Source organism: Fusarium pseudograminearum, chromosome 2, assembly GCF_000303195.2.
Source record: "Fusarium pseudograminearum CS3096 chromosome 2, whole genome shotgun sequence".
Classification (NCBI taxonomy): domain Eukaryota; kingdom Fungi; phylum Ascomycota; class Sordariomycetes; order Hypocreales; family Nectriaceae; genus Fusarium; species Fusarium pseudograminearum.
Window position 1 is genome coordinate 7,863,506 of NC_031952.1, and position 20,403 is coordinate 7,883,908.

At 48.3% G+C, this 20,403-nt stretch overlaps 9 protein-coding genes across 9 annotated transcripts, besides 4 other annotated features; 5 read left to right on the forward strand and 4 right to left on the reverse strand.

Annotated features, from left to right (window-relative positions):
* Positions 1 to 13: 13 nt before the first annotated feature.
* Positions 14 to 105: a repeat region.
* Positions 106 to 987: 882 nt separating this feature from the next.
* Positions 988 to 1,323, forward strand: FPSE_11180 (uncharacterized protein; the record flags this gene model as incomplete). Its single annotated transcript, XM_009264297.1, has 3 exons — positions 988 to 1,044; positions 1,119 to 1,203; positions 1,286 to 1,323. 3 exons carry the CDS (start codon positions 988 to 990, stop codon positions 1,321 to 1,323), a joined length of 180 nt encoding a protein of 59 aa, XP_009262572.1.
* An 853-nt stretch (positions 1,324 to 2,176) lies between these two features.
* On the reverse strand, positions 2,177 to 3,288 carry FPSE_11179 (uncharacterized protein; the record flags this gene model as incomplete). Its single annotated transcript, XM_009264296.1, has 2 exons — positions 2,177 to 2,211; positions 2,268 to 3,288. The coding sequence occupies 2 exons, from the start codon at positions 3,286 to 3,288 to the stop codon at positions 2,177 to 2,179; spliced, it is 1,056 nt and encodes a 351-aa protein (XP_009262571.1).
* Positions 3,289 to 3,990: 702 nt separating this feature from the next.
* FPSE_11178 (uncharacterized protein) lies at positions 3,991 to 5,463 on the reverse strand (the record flags this gene model as incomplete). Its single annotated transcript, XM_009264295.1, has 5 exons — positions 3,991 to 4,056; positions 4,614 to 4,880; positions 5,117 to 5,210; positions 5,263 to 5,321; positions 5,371 to 5,463. 5 exons carry the CDS (start codon positions 5,461 to 5,463, stop codon positions 3,991 to 3,993), a joined length of 579 nt encoding a protein of 192 aa, XP_009262570.1.
* A 454-nt stretch (positions 5,464 to 5,917) lies between these two features.
* On the forward strand, positions 5,918 to 7,136 carry FPSE_11177 (uncharacterized protein; the record flags this gene model as incomplete). Its single annotated transcript, XM_009264294.1, has 3 exons — positions 5,918 to 5,945; positions 5,994 to 6,053; positions 6,109 to 7,136. 3 exons carry the CDS (start codon positions 5,918 to 5,920, stop codon positions 7,134 to 7,136), a joined length of 1,116 nt encoding a protein of 371 aa, XP_009262569.1.
* Positions 7,137 to 8,714: 1,578 nt separating this feature from the next.
* Positions 8,715 to 8,734: a microsatellite.
* Positions 8,735 to 8,845: 111 nt separating this feature from the next.
* On the forward strand, positions 8,846 to 10,737 carry FPSE_11176 (uncharacterized protein; the record flags this gene model as incomplete). The annotated part of the gene is made up of 4 exons (XM_009264293.1): positions 8,846 to 8,891; positions 8,982 to 9,124; positions 9,191 to 10,293; positions 10,344 to 10,737. The coding sequence occupies 4 exons, from the start codon at positions 8,846 to 8,848 to the stop codon at positions 10,735 to 10,737; spliced, it is 1,686 nt and encodes a 561-aa protein (XP_009262568.1).
* Positions 8,990 to 9,034: a repeat region.
* A 237-nt stretch (positions 10,738 to 10,974) lies between the features above and the next one.
* Positions 10,975 to 12,146, reverse strand: FPSE_11175 (uncharacterized protein; the record flags this gene model as incomplete). Its single annotated transcript, XM_009264292.1, has 2 exons — positions 10,975 to 12,022; positions 12,127 to 12,146. The coding sequence occupies 2 exons, from the start codon at positions 12,144 to 12,146 to the stop codon at positions 10,975 to 10,977; spliced, it is 1,068 nt and encodes a 355-aa protein (XP_009262567.1).
* A 796-nt stretch (positions 12,147 to 12,942) lies between these two features.
* On the reverse strand, positions 12,943 to 13,686 carry FPSE_11174 (uncharacterized protein; the record flags this gene model as incomplete). The annotated part of the gene is made up of 3 exons (XM_009264291.1): positions 12,943 to 13,292; positions 13,360 to 13,546; positions 13,600 to 13,686. 3 exons carry the CDS (start codon positions 13,684 to 13,686, stop codon positions 12,943 to 12,945), a joined length of 624 nt encoding a protein of 207 aa, XP_009262566.1.
* A 393-nt stretch (positions 13,687 to 14,079) lies between these two features.
* On the forward strand, positions 14,080 to 15,069 carry FPSE_11173 (uncharacterized protein; the record flags this gene model as incomplete). The annotated part of the gene is made up of 1 exon (XM_009264290.1): positions 14,080 to 15,069. The coding sequence occupies one exon, from the start codon at positions 14,080 to 14,082 to the stop codon at positions 15,067 to 15,069; it is 990 nt and encodes a 329-aa protein (XP_009262565.1).
* Positions 15,070 to 17,436: 2,367 nt separating this feature from the next.
* Positions 17,437 to 17,512: a repeat region.
* Positions 17,513 to 18,167: 655 nt separating this feature from the next.
* FPSE_11172 (uncharacterized protein) lies at positions 18,168 to 19,860 on the forward strand (the record flags this gene model as incomplete). Its single annotated transcript, XM_009264289.1, has 3 exons — positions 18,168 to 18,341; positions 18,394 to 19,480; positions 19,529 to 19,860. The coding sequence occupies 3 exons, from the start codon at positions 18,168 to 18,170 to the stop codon at positions 19,858 to 19,860; spliced, it is 1,593 nt and encodes a 530-aa protein (XP_009262564.1).
* Between the last annotated feature and the right edge of the window lie 543 nt (positions 19,861 to 20,403).

Consider the following 20,403-nt stretch of genomic DNA (forward strand, 5'->3'; position numbering starts at 1 on the left):
AGAGAACTCGGGATCCCGTCCGCTCTCCCATAGATAAGCTGGTAAGGGGCGGATTAGTAGTTGGGTCGGTGACGACCAGCGAATCCCCGCTGTTGTATGTCTTTTTGGTGATGCAACTTTTGGTGTTTTATCCAGTGAGCACATTTTTGCTCAAGTGTATTTTTGCATGGTAAGTTGAAATACAGGCGGCACGGATCTCTACTAAAAATTAATAGTTATTATTTATCTACTTGAACTCGGGCACGGGGTATATGGTCTTACAACTAACTTGGCTCTCTCATAATTGTGGTTTCCTATGTGTTGTTGAAATCTACTCCAACTTACACATCGTCTAATCCCTGTCGCCGATTGAGTATATTTCTAGGCGTCCAATCAGAGCTTCATGAACAAGTAACTTTGACCAATCCTGGCCTTCGAATGTTAGCTTAATCCTGTGAACTGACTACCTTGTGAATATCTCTCGAGAGTTGAACCCAAGTGATGCATTTTAGTCTCATAATGAGCAAGACCCACATACTAAGAACTAGCCTATGGGGATGAGGTACCGACCCTTTGGATTGGGATGGCCTTACCCTGGTATTTTTTCATATCTTGTTGGTTGGTGTTGGAATACTTACCAACGAGAACTGGATAGTATCACGTACTAAAACAAAGTACAAAAGGTTATGTGCAACCATCATGCGAAACCAAAGTATCATCCTACCCTATGTACGACCGATGAGCCTAGATCGAGGCCATTCAGCTTTCCATAAACCTTGTGCTCCGATTGGCTCCCTTTCCAGGACTCCCACCAAAGCAGAAAGGGCACAAGCCACCAGGCCCATCTAGTTAGGTTTATCTGACGGTCTGGCCGCTTGTGCCACTAGCTTCCTCTCTTCCCTCTTCTTCAACTCTTGCTCGAATACGAACGTTTGGCTGTCCAATCTCTCCATCTGCCTCTTATTGTATAAGTCTTGTTACTCATAACCCTCGCTTCAAACCGACACTATGGCTCGTGGCAACCAGCGCGAAAAGGCTCGTGAGAAGAACCTCAGCAAAGAGAAGGTTAGTCTTACCCCAATCCATTCTGAAGATACTCGACAGGACAAAATCTGACATACCCTGTTTCTTCCCTGTAGAAAACCAAGACTACCATGACCGGTACCCAAATGCAACATGCCAACGAGTCCAACGCCGATATCATGCGAAAGAAGCAGGCTGCTGGTGCGTCCGAACCACCCCCAACTCTTATAGCTTTGCCTTAAAACATGAGCCAAGACACAATCGCTAACACAATTATTTACAGCTGAGGCTCGCAAGGCCGCCGAGGCTGCCAAGAAGTAAACGCTGCGATTTACCTACTGTACGAACGCTGTCCACTCTGGCTTGACAAACACCATCGATCATATGTACGAACTACCACAGCTTGAAGAGATGGAATAAGGGCCACCGAGGAACCGGAAACGTTCGATACCATACATTCCTTTCAGCGGCGCAACGAAACGATTTTTGGGTAGCACAGGCGAAGCGGTGCAATAATATGGGTTGTCTTTCAGAAACGATTACTATAACTATAGCCTCATCAATACATCTTTGCGATGATGTTTGCTCGTGATGGCTAAACAAGCAGCTCTAAGGGCCCTCCTTTCTTTTGTCTTTCTCCTTTTTCCTTCTACTTGTGGGGCATGGTACACGGGCAGAAATTTGATTGTCGTGCCCGATGCGAGACATCTACCGATTACCTCCGAAGGGCCAGCCTCTATAAATTCGGTATGCCATACTCCAATGTTTGTTGAATCTGCACATCATAAAGAGGAGCACTTCGCAAGATATTGGTTACTCTATATACCCGCCGTAAGATCATGACCCGACAGGTATAGCTCAACCCTTCAATACCTAAAGAAGGTATTGTATTCCTCTAAACAGATCCCACAGTCACAATGGTATCGAGATTCAAGACACTCATTTGCAAAATCATTATCAAGAATTAGGTTTCGTCCCATAGGTTTTTGTCCCATTAACTAACTAAACCGATCTTCAAACCCGTGAAGATTTCATTGCCATCTAGGCTACCCAAGGAAATAATCGAGACCGTCTAAAACCCATACATAAATGGTACATTCAAGTAATAACATCATCGCAAACTACTAAGCAATCTTCCGTGGTATTAACACTCCTCGTCTTTTCATGTCGTTACTTAGCTCACACCACCCATGTTGTAAGGCAGAGCTCCTGAGATATTGTTAGTCTTTGTTGTTATGAGTTGGGACTGAATGGTGTAAACTTACCGGCCATGCCACCGAATGAGTTGATGCCTTGGGCAGCGGCAGGGAAAGCGCCAGCTGCACAAGAGACGTGGCAGACACAGCTGCCATCGGGAGCCATGGTGCCCTTGCCGGGGACAACTCCTGTAGCCTCAGGAGGAGCAGCCTCAGCGGGAGGAGCAGCGGGAGGAGCAGCCTCAGCAGGCTTGGACGCGGCGGGAGGAGCGGGCTCACCACCTTGGATAGGAGCAAGCTTGCCGTCACCCTTCTGCTGAATGGCCAACTCCTTGAACTTGGCTTGTGTCTTCTCGGCGCTGGGGTTGATGGAGAAAACCATGCCCTGACCACAGTGGTTGCCCTGCTTGCAGTAGAACCAAAGAGGAGTGTCAACCATGACTTGCATGGCAACTTGAGGAGGAGGAGAGACAGTGTTGTTGGGGTTGGCCATGAAGCCAGAGTCCATGCCACCGGTCATGAGATCACAAGGGGTCTCAAAGCCGGACTGCGAGACAGTGTGGTTCTGTGACAGGAACTCAAAGACAACGGTGTCACCAATAGGGATATCGTGGAGCTCCTCGGGCGAGTAGACAAGACCACCAGGGCCTCCAACGGTGACAGTGTGCGAGGCAGCGGCGGCAGGCTGAGTAGCGACCTCTCCGCCCTTTGTCACGGTCTCGGTAACTGTGACCTTCTCGGCGATGGTTGTGGTCTCGGCACCAGCTCCAGGGTTTTGCCAGATGATGATGATCTCGGTCTTGTGTTCCTTGGTGACACCGGGGTGGACAACCTGTGCGGGAGCCTCGACAACTGGTGCAGGATGCACGGGAGGAGCAGCAACATGCTCTGCAGGAGGAGCGGGAGCAGCGGCGGGGTGCTCAGCAGGAGGAGCGGGAGCAGCAGCGGGGTGCTCAGCAGGAGGAGCTGCAGCGGGAGCCTCCATGGCAGGCATAGCCATGGCGGGTTCAGGGTGGTCTCGTCGTGCCATGAATCGGCCGGCAAAAGCCATTGGCGCAAAAGCGGCCATGGCGAGAGTTGAAGTCTTCATGATATCGTTGTGGGTATTAAAAAGTAAGAATGGGTAAAAAGGTAGAGATGATCTGCCAGAGATATGAATCGGTTTAGTTGATTAAGAGGGACTCAAATGAAGAATGAGGGCCTGCCTTCAATGAAAGGAAAATCTAGGTGCAAAATGAATGAAGCACGAAGAAACAATTGAGAAAATGTGGAATGAGAATGAGATATGGGAATGAGACAGGAATTGACAGTCGTGGAACTCGCGTGCTCTTATTATAGTACATCAATCAATGGCCGCTGCAACCCCTTGGAAAGACAAGGCCTCCAAACGCATGTTCGAAACACGGCCACTGACGAAGCCGACTCTCGCTTCGGTTTCTCGAGATCCGATCAGCGTGTCTTGGCCTGTAGCGTTGTGGTTTCCCGTGAAACGACTGCTGGTGCGGGGGGGTCGTTTCTGTGACAGATCCGTCTCGGATCACGTTTGGTGTTTTGGAGTTTTACCCCATTTTGCTCCTCAGCAACGCCAAGGGAATTATATGCGACAGATAATGATTGGGTTGTTTTCTTATTCAGCGCCCAGTATAGGGCAAATTTGCTTAATTGAGCCTTGTATAGGGTCGTATTGCAAGCCATCAGCAGGGGGCAAGTTTTTTAGTGATGAGACCCAAGCTCTTACACATGCAGACAGGTCCGACGAGCCAAGGACGGGAGTACTCCTCTCCGTTCTAGACTACGACCGCTTGAGCTTATTGCTATACCAGAACTGGAAGCTTGCTGCTATTGACGAGGTACTGGGCTGAAGCCAAGATAGTAAATATTATAGTCTCCGTTTGAACAGTATAACATTCGTTTCACTAATTGATCTTCATCGTTGAGGTTTCATCGACTTCGTCTGGCCTTTTTGACCAACATTTAGTTCCACGGTTCCTTCGGATGAGTTCGTTCCTTGCGAGGCTATGTTTCTCAAAGTTTGGCCTCGTTAACCGCCTGTCTATTAATTGGCGTGATACAGTGGTTGAGAAACGCACATCATTATCCCCACTGGTCGATGCTTCAAGCTGCATGGGTTTTCGTCACGGGGGAAGACTTCACAGTAATATCTCCGAACACACCAATATCAAGCCGTTTAAGCTTCCAAATTGCCATAACCATAGCATAAGGTTGATATCATCTCTTTATGGGGACCTGCACCGTACTTAGCGTTGCTGCTCACTCTCAAATCTTGACCCATGCATGCTATATCTCAGTCTGATATATACTCACATAATCATCTAAACATCACGACCCGTGACTCGTTCTGCAAAATTCCCATGGCCCTCTAGATCTCTCATCTAAACGCATTCATGCACGTACTCCCGAGTAAACGGCAATCTCAATCTTGGGTCGTCGCATCAACGGCAACTGGTCGACCGAGAACCCATGTCCAAACTCGTGGCGCTCACAGCCACGTTGGTTGATGGCTACCGCCCTTCCGTGTTTCAAGGGTAATATGCTTATACTGTTGTTTCTTCGCTTAAGACGCGTGCTTCTGTCGAGCTTGTTGTTCCCCTTCATACAACCCTGTGTAGTAGCCAGCATAATACCAAGACATGAGGAGTTTCTTGAGACTTTCGTCTTGTACTATTGCGATTGGTTAGTCAGGTTATACAGTGGACAAAGGCAGCAGGGGACTTGCCAGAACCCAGAACAGTCTGTATCGGAAAAGCAGGGACACCTTGAGATTGCGACGGTGTAGGTTCCTTGGCTTCGTTCCGTGACGGAGAGATCTTCAGAGATGGTTAGTTACACGGAAGATAGGAGATCCAAAGACTGGACGAGGCTCGGGTGAAGCAAGTAATTAGTACAAGGGTTCGTACCTTATTTTCCTCCACCTTTTCTGAAGCCAAAACATTCTCCTCTATTTCTGTTACTCGAGGTTCTTCAGACTCGGGCTCTGCCTCTATCTCGGCCCTGATTCATGCGTCAGTGGATTATCATTGACGTTCAATCCATTTTTTCTTACTGATTCTGAAGCTCGAGGTCTCGTACACTTCCGCCTTTTGCGTGTATGCTGTGATATTTCTGCCAAACGTCTCAGCGGCTGTTCACGATATGTCCTTTGGTTACTCACCTTGTACTCCTGCAATGCTTCATTCCATGAGTTAATGAGGGCAGAGTCATCCCACACCTCTTCGTGTGTTAAATTCTCTTGCTTTTTCGACATTATATGGTTAGACGTTGACCTTGGTAAAGCTCAGGAGGTTGCAGGTAAACTCCTAGTGTATTCGGTGTGATTCGAACTTGGGAGAAATTAGACGTCAAATAAGAGTGAATTGATAAATATTAATTCCTCGTCCGCATATAGCGATATCGCGTGTGGCGTGCGATTCTCGATCTCTGTCAAGAAAGAAATGAAGTGTAGATGCCTGGAGCTGGTTCACTCATTAAACTATCGCCAGGTCGTTGGTTATAAGCTTCAGAAGCTCCGATCACATTTCAGTGGACCATGCCACTGAAAGGACCCCAACCCCCACTAAGATAAACTGATAGTGGACAAAGTCCTTCACCGCCCAAATTAGACGTGGCAGAATTCCATTTTTTTCTCATGGCCCATGCATCTTTTTCTGCGGTTGTCTAGCTTTTGCGTACCTAGCATCAAGACAACCATATCAGACACAATGGCACCAGAATTGAGAAAGAGAAAGTGTAGGTACTTCCAAAATCACAAAATACTCATGCGCTAACTTTCCAAAGCTGCTTCTGACATTCAGAAGCCCAATGGCGCTGCCAAAGCTGCCCAGCCTAAGCGAAAGGGTGAGCATACAACACTCGCAATTTATTTTATATATCGCTAATTACCCTTTCTCAGCCCCCGCCGATGCGTCGCCTGTGTCGCTGAAGAAGCAGAAGTCTGTCAAGAAGACTGCCGTCACAACAAAGGTCGCCGAGAAGCCGGCGCAAAAGTCCAAGAAGAGCAAGCCCGTCGAGGAAGTCAAGGTCGTCGAGGAGGAGTCCACCACACTCGAAATCGCCGATGAGTCCGAGTCAGAGGCTGAGGAGGGCAAGGAGGTCCAGGCTATCGTGAAGGAGCTCGATTCCGGCGACGAGGATATGACCGAGGGCGACTCCAGCTTCAAGTCCGGTCAGGACGTTGGCAAAATCCCCAAGGTCTCCAAGGACGTTCAGAAGGCTGCCAAGGCCTCCAACGAGGACGCCGGCGTCATCTACATCGGTCGCATCCCTCACGGTTTCTACGAGCACGAGATGAGACAGTACTTTGAGCAATTCGGTCCCATCGTTGCGCTGCGACTCTCGCGAAACAAGAAGACCGGTGCCAGCAAGCACTACGCCTTTGTCAAGTTTGCCGAGGCCTCTACCGCCGAGATTGTCGCCAAGACAATGGACAACTACCTCTTGTTCGGCCACATTCTTAAGTGCCGAGTCATTCCCAAGGAGCAAGTTCACGATGATATGTTCAAGAGCGCCAACCGACGATTCAAGAAGGTCCCCTGGAACAAGATGGCCGGTCACAAGCTCGCGAAGCCTTTGTCCGAGTCTGCCTGGGCCAACAAGGTCGAGAAGGAGAACACCAAGCGCTCAAAGAGGGCTGCTAAGCTCAAGGAGATTGGCTACGAGTTTGACGCTCCCGAGATGAAGGACGTCCCTGCCCCTGTTGCAGCTATCGAGAACGGCGAGACCGAGACCGAGACCAAGGCCATCGAGGAGACTGCACCCGCTGAGAAGGAAGAGGAGACCAAGGCCGAGGAGCCCGTTGATATTGTTGAGACAGTTGTTGAAGAGACCGAGGTCGTGACCAAGCCCAAGGCAGCCCCCAAAGCAAAGGCTGCAAAGGGCAAGGCAACAAAAGGAGGCAAGGGTCGCAAGACCAAGGCTTGATCGGGTACAGAACTGTTCAATTCAATGGGTTTTCGGAGTTAAAGCGGCATAGATATAGTTCAAAAAGGAATCCATAATGAAATGAATGCAATTGGACATCACTTTGTTACCACTCAAGAATGTACGAGCACTCTGTTGACGAGGGAAAGGGTCACGATAATGTGTACGCATATTTCCAGCGGTTGCAACAGCCATTCATCTTCGCAAGGGAAAATGTGACAATTAACAGTTGCTAGCAAACACCATATCTTTCCTTTGTACGGAGTAGATAAGTGGTATATCCATCCGCTAGGAATAACACAAGTACGGCGGTAAGAGGCAGGAGAACAATATCAAAGGTTCATCAAGGTCACAAGCTGCAGGCATTATCAGTGCCAGAAACTTATATATCGAGACACCTGCTGCTGCAAACATGCAATATTTATTACGAAGATATGTACGCACATAAGCGAACCCATAGCACTCATAGAAAATAAAAGAGCAAGCAACGGGATTATGAAAGGCGTTCTATAGTCTACTTCGCAGTCGTTCGCGAAAAGGCCACGGGAATACAATGGTCCATTTCAAAAACAGTGATAGCGAAGGGTAAAATATGTGAAGAAGAAAAAAAAGTTGCGAAGAGCGCGCGCAATAAGGAAAAAAAAGAATGAGGATCCACCTTGAAGATGACTCAGCCATATTCGCTTGAAGCTAACCTACAGCTTGAGCAATACGTCTTTATTCACGCCGTCGTTGAACTACTGCCTTCTGATTGTTGATTTATGGTAAGAAATATATTATGAAATTATTCATGTCATTATAAGAGGTAGAGGAAGAAACCCCTGGAATGTCGGTGAATTGATATATCCTGGTGGTGTTACTTGTTATCGCTTTGAGTGCACCATTCTGCTAGTCTCAAATGCATCTTACTGTGCCACAACTTAACGCTATTAGAGATTAGGTCAGTCTTATTAGTTTGTTCAGTATGAAGCGCTGTAGATATCAATAATCTCTCATACAGGCCCTTCACGAATCTTCCAATATGAGTTCATTTACAAACAATGAGTCGTTCGTTGTTGGTCCAAAAACCAAGCTCGGTGCATGGAATACACAAAATCTGAAGAGATATGCTATGTTTGCCAAATAACATTTTGGCTGAGCCGTGTCTTGGAAAGTAAACACATAGATCTGGAGCGTATGAGAGTAAGATTAGTAGTTGCATGTAGTAAGACTCGTGGATAATTGAGCAAATTGCATCTTGCTTGCACCGTTTCGATAGCAGTGAGTCTGATACGTGAGTCAAAGCCCAGCATATAACAATATCCAATCAGTCTCTTTTGGTCTTCCAGGTTTCAGATATAAATAAAGAAGCTGATATTATAACTGATATAATGTTACAGTAGTAGCCGGCCGGTACTTCGGACCCGACTTGATGGAATGACGCTGCAGCCGTTGAAACGTTGCCAGCTCCAGGGAGCTTCAGGCACTGACGTCCACTAATCCCACCATAACCCCAGCTGACGTGGTGGAATTCCATCCCTCTCGTTGACCTACCTTACCTGACACCAACACCAGGGAGGCCACTCTGTACTGTCAATCGACCTGACCTGACCTGACCTACCTATTTTAGATTCTGCATCCATTATCGCGTAAAAGCAACCCCGGCGCTAACACTATCTGCACGACATTGAACCTCTGAATAATCGTGACTGGTGCATTCAAAGCTCACCATGTCGTCCGCCGTTACAACAAATCCGACCCAAGTGACGAATTCAGGTGCGTGCAATCCCTACCCCTGCAATTGAGGTGGAAATCGAGAGTCGAGAACGTGTCCTAACCATAGGGCCTCGCTTCCCGCTCGTGCAGGGTCGTCCAAAAAGAAGAAGAACAACAAGAAGAAGAACGCCAACAAGAACAAGGCTTCTGAGGAGCAGCCTGATATTTCTGAGCCTCAACAGGGTTCGGACAAAGACGCTCTCGAAGACGAGCCCGAGACACCCACTCAGCCCGTACGTAGCCATGACGCTTCCCATATCATGCAATTGCGCGCGCGCTGACATGTATCAATAATATAGGAGACGCCAGTCGATGCAGGAGTCGAAGACGTAAACGAAAAACCCACTGTTCAAAGCAACGGGCATGCCGTAGAGCTCCAGAACAAGAGCAACGGGCTCACACCCCCTCCAGCGGATGGCGAAAAAGCAAAGACCGACGATTCAGACACATCTGCCAAGCTAGAAGCCATGAGCCAGGAACGAGAGGCCTTGCGGGCCGAGGTCGAACAGCTACGGAAGCAGCTCGAGAGCATCCAAGAGACACACAGCAGCGAAGTTACACAGCTCAAGAGCGACCTGGAAGAGAGCAATGCCGCCAAGGAGAACGCCGAGGAGGAATACCAGACCCTTCTCGGTCGTGTCGAAAAGATCAAGCAGACACTAAGCGACAGATTCAAGCGCGATAAGGCAGAACTCGAAGAAAGCAAAGAGCGTATAGAAGAGCTTGAGGCAGAGAACGACGAGCTTAGGAATAATGCAGTATCATCCGGTGATGATGTCGCCAAACTAAAGGAGGAGCTACAGGATGCGACCAGAGAACTCAACACCCTCCGAAGTAGAAACAATCTATCGGCACAGAATTGGAGCAAAGAGAAGGAAGAGTTACTCCGACATGTCCAACACCTCAAGTCAGAGATGGAAACAACCGCAAACGCCATGGGTGAATGGGAAGTTATTGCCATGGAGGAGCGCTCCGTTAAGGAGGGCCTGGTCGATAAGGTCTCGGAGCTAGAGGAACAGGTTACCCTCCTACGACAGAACTACGAGAGCGCCACGACAGACAGAGATAGCCAGGCGACTCTTATCGAGAACCTACAAAACGCCCTCCGCGAGATCCAAGATGCCCGCAAAAAGGAGCTCCGTGATATGGTCGAGACCACCGAGGCACAGATTCAAGGTCTCAAGAAGCAGGTGCAAGAAGCCAATGCCCGTGCCACTGAGGCCGAGACAGCAAAACAGACTCTGACACAAGAGCTCGAGCGAACTGCACCTTATGAGAAGGAAGTCAAGGAGAAGAACCTTCTTATTGGAAAGTTGAGGCACGAGGCCATTGTGTTGAACGATCACTTGACCAAGGCATTGCGATATCTCAAGAAGACCAAGCCAGAGGACAATGTAGACAGGTTTGTTCCCCTGTTCCCCATTTAAAACGACTTATACTGATCACTACTAGACAAATTGTCACTAACCACCTCCTCCACTTCCTTACCCTCGACCGTGGTGACGCCAAGCGTTTCCAGGTCCTTCAGGTCATGGCTGGATATTTGAATTGGACCGACGAGCAGCGCGAGCAAGCTGGTCTTGCTCGTCCAGGCACCTCTAACAATTTGCGTCTACCCATTTCACCCTTTAATCGCACACCGAGCTCGCCTTCTCTCAACACCGATATTTTTGCGGATACATCGTCTGCGAAAGAAAAGGAGTCCCTGTCAGAACTCTGGGCAAACTTCTTGGAACGCAGCGCTCAAGAGGGCACTGCAGAGACACCAAGCAGAAAAGGCAGCTCAAGCAGTGCGGCTACGGGGCCAGTGAGACCAGAATCGACAAAACCAGAGTCCAGGAGTTAATGATGAATGCTGAGTATTGATGGACATTGCAATAAACAGATGTGAGGAATGAACATGGTGCATGTTTCAGGGGGTTCGTAAGGGGGGATATTTCACTGGACATTATTACAGGAGAAAGAACGAGATACGGTTTTCAAGGTAATCAATGCCAAGTTTTGATGGTTCTAGACCTCTATGTATGAATAGCTCTTTGAAAGAAGAAGGGTTGGGATAATACGCAGCAAGCTGATAAGGAGTTTAGCCATCATTCTCTGTTTCTGTATGCAAGTTCTGCAATACATTCTGTGCATAACCTTCGGCGTCTTTTGTAATGCTTCCAACGTCAATGCGGTTACTCAACGCATCATTGACTCCCTCTACAACCTCCCGTTCCTCCATAACCTCGCCCATGAGACGGACCTCGTGGCTCCAGTAAGCATGGCTGCGTGATCGGAGATCTTCATCGCGAAGTGCTGTATTCTTAACAATACCGAGTGCGCTAAGCTTGCTTTTGACTACCATCAAGGCACGAGCGGTCACTTCGATGCGCTCCACGGGCGAAGGAGGCTCGACGAATGCGCGGTTCGTGGCGGATAGGTACAGAAGCCATCCCAGGGCTGCGTCAAAGGTAGCGAGGGTCACCAGGCGTGCAACACGGGCAGTCCAGTAGAAGAAGTCGACCTCTGATAGACGAAGAGCACGGGCGTTGGCCTGGTAGTTGTACGAGTTGACAAAGTAGACATCGAGGGCTGCAATCACAGCAGCGGCCATCGTGGCCTTTGGTCGCCACTGGGCACCAGCTCTGCCTGTGAAAGTAGGACTAGTAACGAAAGCAACAGCGAAGAGGTTGGCGATGTGAGGCCACAGAAGCTGCGGGAGGGCATAGTTGAAGAATGTCTTTGGTTCCTCCGAGGTACAGAACGGGCAGTTGGCCAGCACATCGGGACCAAACTGCAAGTAGAGCAGTCGGCTCTCCAAGTTGACAAAGCGGCCCCTCAGCGCCTCATCTTGCTTCGTAAGTACATTGTCCGGTCTTCCGGCAGCGACTCGGTTGAAGAGTACATCGACGGGTATCTGCAGACGGCTCTGTGTTCCGAGGAAAAGGTTCTCGGGCGAAAAGGGCGGGAGCGTCTGGACGATGTAGCTGATGACAAGGAAAGCGAGGAGCGCGAGCGCAACTGCGACTCGAGGCGGGACGGGTATTATGGGTACGTGACGGCCGTGGGGATTATTCTTGACGGATCGGTAGTACGATATAGCCTTTGGTAAGAGTATGGGGCCGAAGAAGATGACGAGGGAACGAAGTCTATATGTTAAGGTTAGAAGTTGTACAGAAGTATAAGTGACTGCCAATGAGATGGAGAAGCATGAACAGAAAAAGTACAAGTCAAATAATGAAATCAAACTTACGAGTCCCAAGGAATCGCCATGATGGCCAGTATTCAAGTAAATATGACCAAGTTAGTTTTTGCTGGTAGTGAAGTTCTGGTTGAACACGGTTGTTACAAGTCGAGACGAGGCTGAAAGACACGACGTCAGCCCAGGAACCGAATATCGATAAGGCAATGAATGGCAATGGAAAGGTGGCGCCAAGAACTGTCGAGTGTCCTGTCTAGCCTGTCCTCGGCTAGATGTGGGGGCTTTGGATTTGGTGGGGCCGACATTCTTTTTCCAACGTAAAACCGCCAATTTTTCTTCCTCTCGTTGACTTTTCTTTCCTTCTTCAAATCACAATCACAACATTCCCTCTCTTCTGTCACAATCTTTGCATCCCCAACCATAGCTTCCAGTCAATAGCGCAATACTAATGCCTCTCGGGCTGTCATTCGCAGTATCCCTTCATTCTCCTTCCCCGTGACACTGGAGCAGAACACTTCGCGTGTACTGTTTTCTTTTGGCACTTTCGAAGCTTTCGCGATCTCTCCATGGTCGCCAGAGTCAAAAAGATGCCTAGATCAAGCCCCAAATACCCTGCCAAGGGTTATTCTCTGTCGTGTTACAAAGTCTCAGCTTCGGCAATGAAGAACTTTGCGTCAAATTTCGAAGAGATACATCCCCAATCGTAGTCAGGTTTTTTTATTTTTATAATTACTTGTTAAAATGTTTTGCATATTTTTATTATGTGCGAAATAGCCATCTATGAGTGTTTCTATCCCCTAGGGATAACAGAAGTAGACCCGTCTCTTGCGCTCTCATCAGCCAAGTTTGCTGGTCAACTGATGCCCCTCATGACTTCTTCTTCTCCTCTGCGGCGACCTTCTCAGAAGCGATAGGTGCCTCCTTGGTCTCCTTCGCGCTGAAGAGCAGTCCAACAGTACCCATGATCAAGTCGCTGAGAAGGGCAATGACTCCTGTACAAGCAAGCTGCCACGAGGCGATGCTGACACTTCCGATGGGGGCACGAGGGAAAGACAGGATCCATTCCGCCCAGTAAGGGAACCAACCGTGAGGCAGCCAGAACATGGGCTCAGTGGCGTACCAGAAGGGCAGGAAGTATTGCGGCGCACGAGTAACGACGATGCGGACGACGGTGAGGACTCTGTCAAAGTTGGATCGTGAAGCCTCGGTGGTTTTCTCTGTAGAGGACATGTGTTAGCTATCGCCTTAATTCCCCTGTAATTCTCCAGTGCAGGCAGAACGTACTGGTCTTCTCTAGCTGTTCGAGAAGCTTATCGTGCTGGCGGCGCAGCTTTGCCCACCTGGCAAATTCATCCTGAGAGCTCGTGGCATTTAGGTCTCGTCGGACCTTGAGGTAATCGGCCTGAAGCTTGCGCTGTTCGCCGGCAGCCTTTGACGTCGAGATGGGAAGGAAGTTGATCAATGTCCAGAGCTTTCGTAAGTTAGCAAATGTAGCTCGGTAGCGCAGCGCGAGAAGGGACGCACCAGGTTGTTGATCGCGGTGGCTCCAATGGTGTTGACTAGGTTGACGATAACTTCGACAACGAAGACGCTGAGCATAAGAGAGGCCATCGTTGCAGGTCGAAGATCGAGGAGCGCGAGGACGGGGGGACTATGCACACTCTGTGGGTTTTTGGTGCAGCGCCGGCTTGTGCGTGCAGGCGAAGATGAAAGTCAGGTGGTGGTGATGTTGGCTTGGGTGGTTCTTCAAACGTGGTCAAGCCATGTCATTAGGTAGCCCCGACTGTATGGAGCTCCATACAACCCCTCCACACCACCGAAGCGTTAGGCTTTAGGGTTCAAAAATAAGCAGTCAGAGACTCACACTTAGAAGAGATAAACTGACTTATTAATTTTTCTCACTATAGTTTCAGCATCCAACTTCTCTAAGGCCAGAGCCACATCTGTTCCATTGCGCTTACCCTATACATCACTTCACTTTTATCGCCTTGCCCAGATCTCCTAATGTCACGAGCACTTGATAAGAGTGTAAAAGAAGCTCTCAAGCATGGTGACCACCATCAAGTGTTTCTAGATATATCGGATGTTCTCACAGAATCATCAGATCAACTTCTCGAGATCGAGTTACTTGGCAAAAGCCATGTGCTAGATCCAGACTCAACAGTACTCCGAGATGAGAATGCTGTTGCCATTCTGAAGTTGCGCATAGTTCAAGCTTTTATAGTTGCACAGAAACTTCACAAGAAGTTCCTAGTCGAGTATCAGAATGTCTCGATAGACCAGGTTTTGAGATCAACAGCGGTTATGCTGTTGATGGACCCGGAGCACTTGACGGCTGCCAACACCAGAAAGAGGCTTATCACAAACAAGTTAAAAGACAAGAGCGTCGAAGAAATATTGCGTTCCGAGAAACACTTGCTGGACAGTCTACTAACCAGTCGTCTCCATCGGCATACCAAATCACCGACATTATGGAACCATCGTCGCTGGCTTATGGAACAATATCGTCTTCACAACAAAGACGTTCCGGTGGAGGATGACATCTCGAGAATCATCATGGTATCTGGCGAACGACATCCCCGAAACTACTACGCTTGGTGTCACGCAAGATACCTGACCAGCGCATTCGTCTTACCATCATCAAAGGCCAAATATGCTCTGTCTCGAATAATTAACTCAACGCAAAAGTGGTGTTTCTCGCACCACAACGACATATCAGGCTGGCAGTTCTTGATATTCTTGCTCCACAAGCATCCTTCCGAAACATGGATCGTCTTTCGCGAAACATTGAAGCTTGCGAGCTCGTTCAAGTGGCGCAATGAGTCTGTCTGGTATTTCCTCCGATATATCGCTGCCTGGGGAGGCACGACTACCGACATGATGGAATTTGAAAATGTTCGGAGGGCGTTATTGGAGAGTGCTGCTGAAGACGAGGCTGGGAAACGCACACTTAAAAGAGCGCAACAGTGGTTGGAGGTTGTTGATGGATTCTAAACAAAGTGATGCATGTCTTGTTCCTCTGGGCTATGGCCCAACACGATCGGTTGCCTCTTCGGATATATGAGCTTAAAAGCATGGAAATAGGCATTGGAAATAAAACAATCTCGTCTCAGTGGTGAAGAAGATGCTCAGACCAGCTTCACCCCGACGATAGCATCTAGCTATATAGATAAATGAAGATCTGCCGTCATTTCAACCCTTGATTTCTGGTCGAAAGATGGCTCTAGGTCTAGCAACCTATCAGAAACCACGATACCCTATAAGAAAAAGCGCAATATATCACTGAAATTGGGCTCTACTCTGATCGACGCGACCCGAGTAGATAGTGCTGCAGCTTGCCGGGGTTAAGATTAGGCATTGGCAGGCATTGACAGACCACCAGCGTTGTTTCATCGGCGGGCCAGGACTGGAGTTCTTGACTGGGTATGAAGTCATTTGAGCCGCATACAGTGAACCACGATCCATCTTGTCTGGAGAATAATCTATGTGAAATTATGACCTGCAGCAGGCTTGGCACGATAAACCAGCATGGTGTTTAGACGAAAGAGCTTGAAATCCTAATAGTGGACTCGGCTGTTAGATATTGCAAAGCGAATACATCTGTGCCACGCGAGTTAGAGACTCGGATAATTAGAGACAAAGAGCTTTGTTGCGGAAGCTATGGCGTTGTAAGACCAGGGATATTCTCGGTTGTCTGTCATGTCACATCACCGCTTGGACAAGACCTATATATAAAACTTATAATGGGGAATATGATGGGATTTTGCATAATTGAAATTCGCAAAAGGAACGAATCTGAGACCTGAAGGATCAGTATTCTGAGCTTGGGTTCAGAGGGAGGCAGTGTGACATGTGGGAATATTCATGCAACTCGTCTAATTCGAGGTGATGGTCGATATCTGCATGTGTCAAGAATATTGACTCGGACATCAGCTCCGTACTGCACAGTACCCGTACTATGAAACAACAATAACGCAAGATTCTCTCAAAAGAGCATCTGCTGACATGCAATCACCAAAATGGCGTCCAGAACAAAACTGGAGCAAGCTGAGAGTTTTGAGGCTTGCAGCAGTAGTCAGGGGTTGGAGGTTGTTTTGACGCGTAAGAAACGCTAGACTTATCGAGTCAGTTGAGGAAACAAAACCCTTGGATCCAATAGCATTGGGCGTGAGATGCAAGTCTAGGGGATATACGACGGCGATGGTGGCCTGACTGCATGTTTGACGCCAGGGCATCAAGCTTTTTTTTTGTCTCGATACTGTCTAGACCTAGATGTACATATTGAATGTCATCAAAAGCAAGAGATGGAATCAATAGTGAACCACAATATGCAGCCTGGTTTCCACTGAACGCGTGTATCAACCGCTGAAGCTTGTTTTTTAGGTTACTTTTTTACCGCTTGCTCCACGTTGTTTTGCATAGTACGGATATTATGTGCGCCAATATGCAGATCTTGTAGGGGGATTTAGCCCGGGCAACTTGACCTGCCTAGATAGATGAACCTAAGCGCATCCGTTCATGTGCAAGGACGCTTATAGTTTCAGGGGTCAGATGTGTCTGTATTTGGTGACGGTTGCATCTCTTGGAAGCACATGGCAACAGAGGACAAAGACAAGACAAGCATTAGCTATCATCTGTAGCCGATATCATTTACCCTTATCCTTGACTACACGGCAGGTTCCATGTAGGTAATCTCCACAGTTGGAGGGTTCCCACCGGAAACATGAACGCTCCGACCATGCAAGCGGCTAAGACTTGATTGACCATTCAGAAGGTTACGACCCCTGGCACTAGAAGATATGAAGATCCAGTGATGAGCAGAGGTAGATGTGCATACAGAGATGACTGCAGTGTGTTACACACGACTCGAAGGGCGTTTCTTTGTTATTGTTTTCATGTTTAAAAAGAGTCAGTTTTGACAGAAACTGATTCGGTTCAAAGAGATGGCCAAGAATACGAAGTAGTGTGCTGTATCAAGATCGGTAGACATGGACTAGGTCCAGATGATCATCAAGCCAAGATATTTTGACACCCAATTAGAGTCCTCTTCCAGCCTAGCTCTGGGGTCTAGAGCCTGGGTCTGGTGTCGTGAGAGAGATGAGATTTGAGGTGAGGTGACATAAATGTTACTCTATCTTTGCCATGTTTAAATGATTTATCTATTTTGACAGATTGGAACTTGGCTATTAGTGGTTGGCCTGTTGATTAATAGGCTCCTTTTACGATGGAAGGCTCGGGGCACAGACAGGGCACAAGTACTGCTGCACTCACTGAAAGCACACCCGAACTAGGTCCCTAGGTAGGCCCACTCTCCCCATACCGTCTACTGCACCTCACATCCATACATACCACTTCCCGTCACTCCCTCCACCTCCACCTCCACCTCTGCCTCCACCCTCTTTCTCTCTCTCTGCATCTGCTGCATCTGCTGCCTCTCTTTTACTGTATTGTACCTTGCATTTGCCTTAATTCGTAATAATCCCTCTCCCTCCTCCGTCTTCCTTTTTCTAGGTTTCGTTTCGTTTCATACTCTCCTTTGCGATTCTCTTTCTTTGTTGCTTGCTCTTTGTCTTGCGCAAACCAGACCGTGCTCCCACATCGAGTATCATTATCCCGACCTCCAATTCCAATTCACCCCAGCCCTTGAAAGAAATACTCAAGACGCCCTGTTCCAAAGAGAGAGAGAGAGACTCGGGAATTGGTCTCACTGTAACCAAGCCACTTCCATTGTGTGTCTTTGCTTGTGTCCTCCAACTTGCGCCAGGTTATAACTCGACATCTTTACTGTGTCGTTTTGCTTCCAATGCTGGGCTCATAAACCTAATTCTTAATACCCTCGGCCAATTCTGGCTACAGAGGCTTTGTTCGATTCAACTTATTCACTGTTCTTTCTCAGCCTCGCCAATTTCTGTTTTCACTGAATAGACGCGTTTGAGACAAGTTGTGACGAGCTGCTCCAATCAGCACTGAATCGACCTTGGTCTGTCTTGTCTCAGTGCAAGCCAACTCACGGTTATATCAACCACTTCCGCTTCTGAGTACAACAAGCGGCCACCAGAATTCCACCATTCTGATATCAACACAACCTCAAAATGCGTCCAGGAGCGCTATTAGCACAGCTGGCTTTGGCCTCGTCGGCCAATGCATTCTTTCCTTATACCCCGGATTGGCGAGTTGATGTTGGACAAGAGAGTGTGGGGCGAAGGTCCAAGACTGTTGGAAACGGTGGTGGTGTTCGCATGGGTATTAAGCAGAGAGCTCCCAAGGTTTGTTTTACGAATTGGCTTGATACCATTTATACTGACTAGTCTACCACAGTCCAGCCAACCGTTATCAGAGAGAGCAGCCCACGAAGCAGCACGATTAATCGCCAAGTATACAGGAGGAACTGTCCCGGCTACCAGTGTGCTAGCCAAGCGCGAAAATGAGTACAATGTCATGGAGGCAACGAAATCGACAAAGAAACACACTCAGGGTGTAAACCAAGACGGCACTGATTATTCGTACTTTATCGAAGTGGGAGTTGGATCAGAAAAGAAGCCCATGTATATGCTTATCGACACAGGTGCTGGCTCAAGTTGGGTTATGGGCACTTCTTGTACCAGCAAAGCCTGTACGATGCACAATACGTTCGGTGCCGACGACTCAGACACACTCAAGGAGACTGGCAAACCCTTCAGCATTGCATACGGCTCAGGAAAGGTTTCTGGCAACTGGGCAACTGACACACTTACCGTGGCCGGTATGGATATCAACTACCAGTTCGGACTGACACATACGACATCGGACCAGTTTCTCTCTTTCGCCTTTGACGGTATTCTTGGTCTTGCGATAAACAAGGGATCTAGCGGAAACTTCCTCAACGCCCTGGCTGAGTCTAAAGAAGTCGACAAGAACATGTTTTGCGTCGCTCTAAACCGTGCGGCTGATGGTACCAACGAGGGCGAGATCAGCTTTGGCTCACCGAACCCCAATAAGTACACCGGCGAAATTTCCTACACATCTCTCGGCAAAGAAAACGACTGGGCTATCGAGATGGACGATATGGGATACAACGGCGAGCAAGCAGGTGTCGGAGGCCTGCGCAGCTTCATCGACACTGGAACTTCTTTCATGTTCGGCTCACCCGCCAATGTCAAGAAGGTGCACGCTCTTATCGACGGAGCTGAGAGTAAGGATGGCACCACGTATCATGTCCCCTGTGACAGCAAGGGCAACATGACCATCAAGTTTTCTGGCGTCGACCATGTTATTTCGCCAAAGGATTGGGTTTCTCCTCCAGACAAGGACGGAAAGTGTACCAGCAACCTGTACGGTTTCGAAGTCGTCAAGGGCGCGTGGCTTCTGGGTGATACCTTTATCAAGAACGTCTACGCTGTTTTTGATGCAGACGAACGACGAATTGGTGAGTTGAAACAATGACTGAGATTAAACTCTTTACTAATAACAACAGGTTTTGCTACCAATGCTATCACGAGTGGTTCTGGTGATTCTGACGACTCTGAAGAAGAAACCACCTCCGCGACAGTGACAAAGACCTCCAACAAGCCAACCCAGACGTCTGACGACAGCGAAGAAACTGGTATCACCACCAACTCAAAATCAACCGCAACCGCAGTACCAGATATGGGCCTCGGCAAGGAATCTGTCTCATCTGGCACTGCCACCGCCGAAACAAGCCAGGCGAGCGAGACACAAGACTCGTCGGCACCCTCAGGGCTATTATCACAAGCCCGTTTCACATTCATTTTCTGTATAGTACCATTTTTCGCCCTCCTGGCTTAGACGGAGTCGGGCAAGCGGCCGTACATTCTTTTTAATACCCCGGATACAATCGTTATTTTACAATCGTTAGACGCGCGGAAAGACGTGCATATATATACAACCCGAGAGCTTCATATAGCATAGAAAGATCATGCGAGGAACATAGGGACAGACAGACAAAGCTCATCAAGCATGAGAGAGAAGATTGGAAAGGAAAGTTACAATTGTACACCCGATTGAAGCGAGGGAGAACTTGTTGGGTTTCAAACATAGGTGGTTCAAGCCACGCTACACATATTTCCAACAAGAGATAGACCATCAGATTCAATAGAAATGTTGGATGATTGAGTTATCGAGTTTGGTTTATAAACATCATGACTTGATTACGAGTGACCGAAAGCCTGTTGGGTACAGTTCTGGTTCGTTGTTAGGTAGAAAGGTTCCAGAACCTTGATCGTTTCTGGGTCTGACCGTTGGAAAGGAGAGTGTAAATTGGACCCCTATTTTAATGCAACTTGCTTCGTAAGGGTCCCTGGGTTTACAACAGTTCTTGTGGCAAGTAAC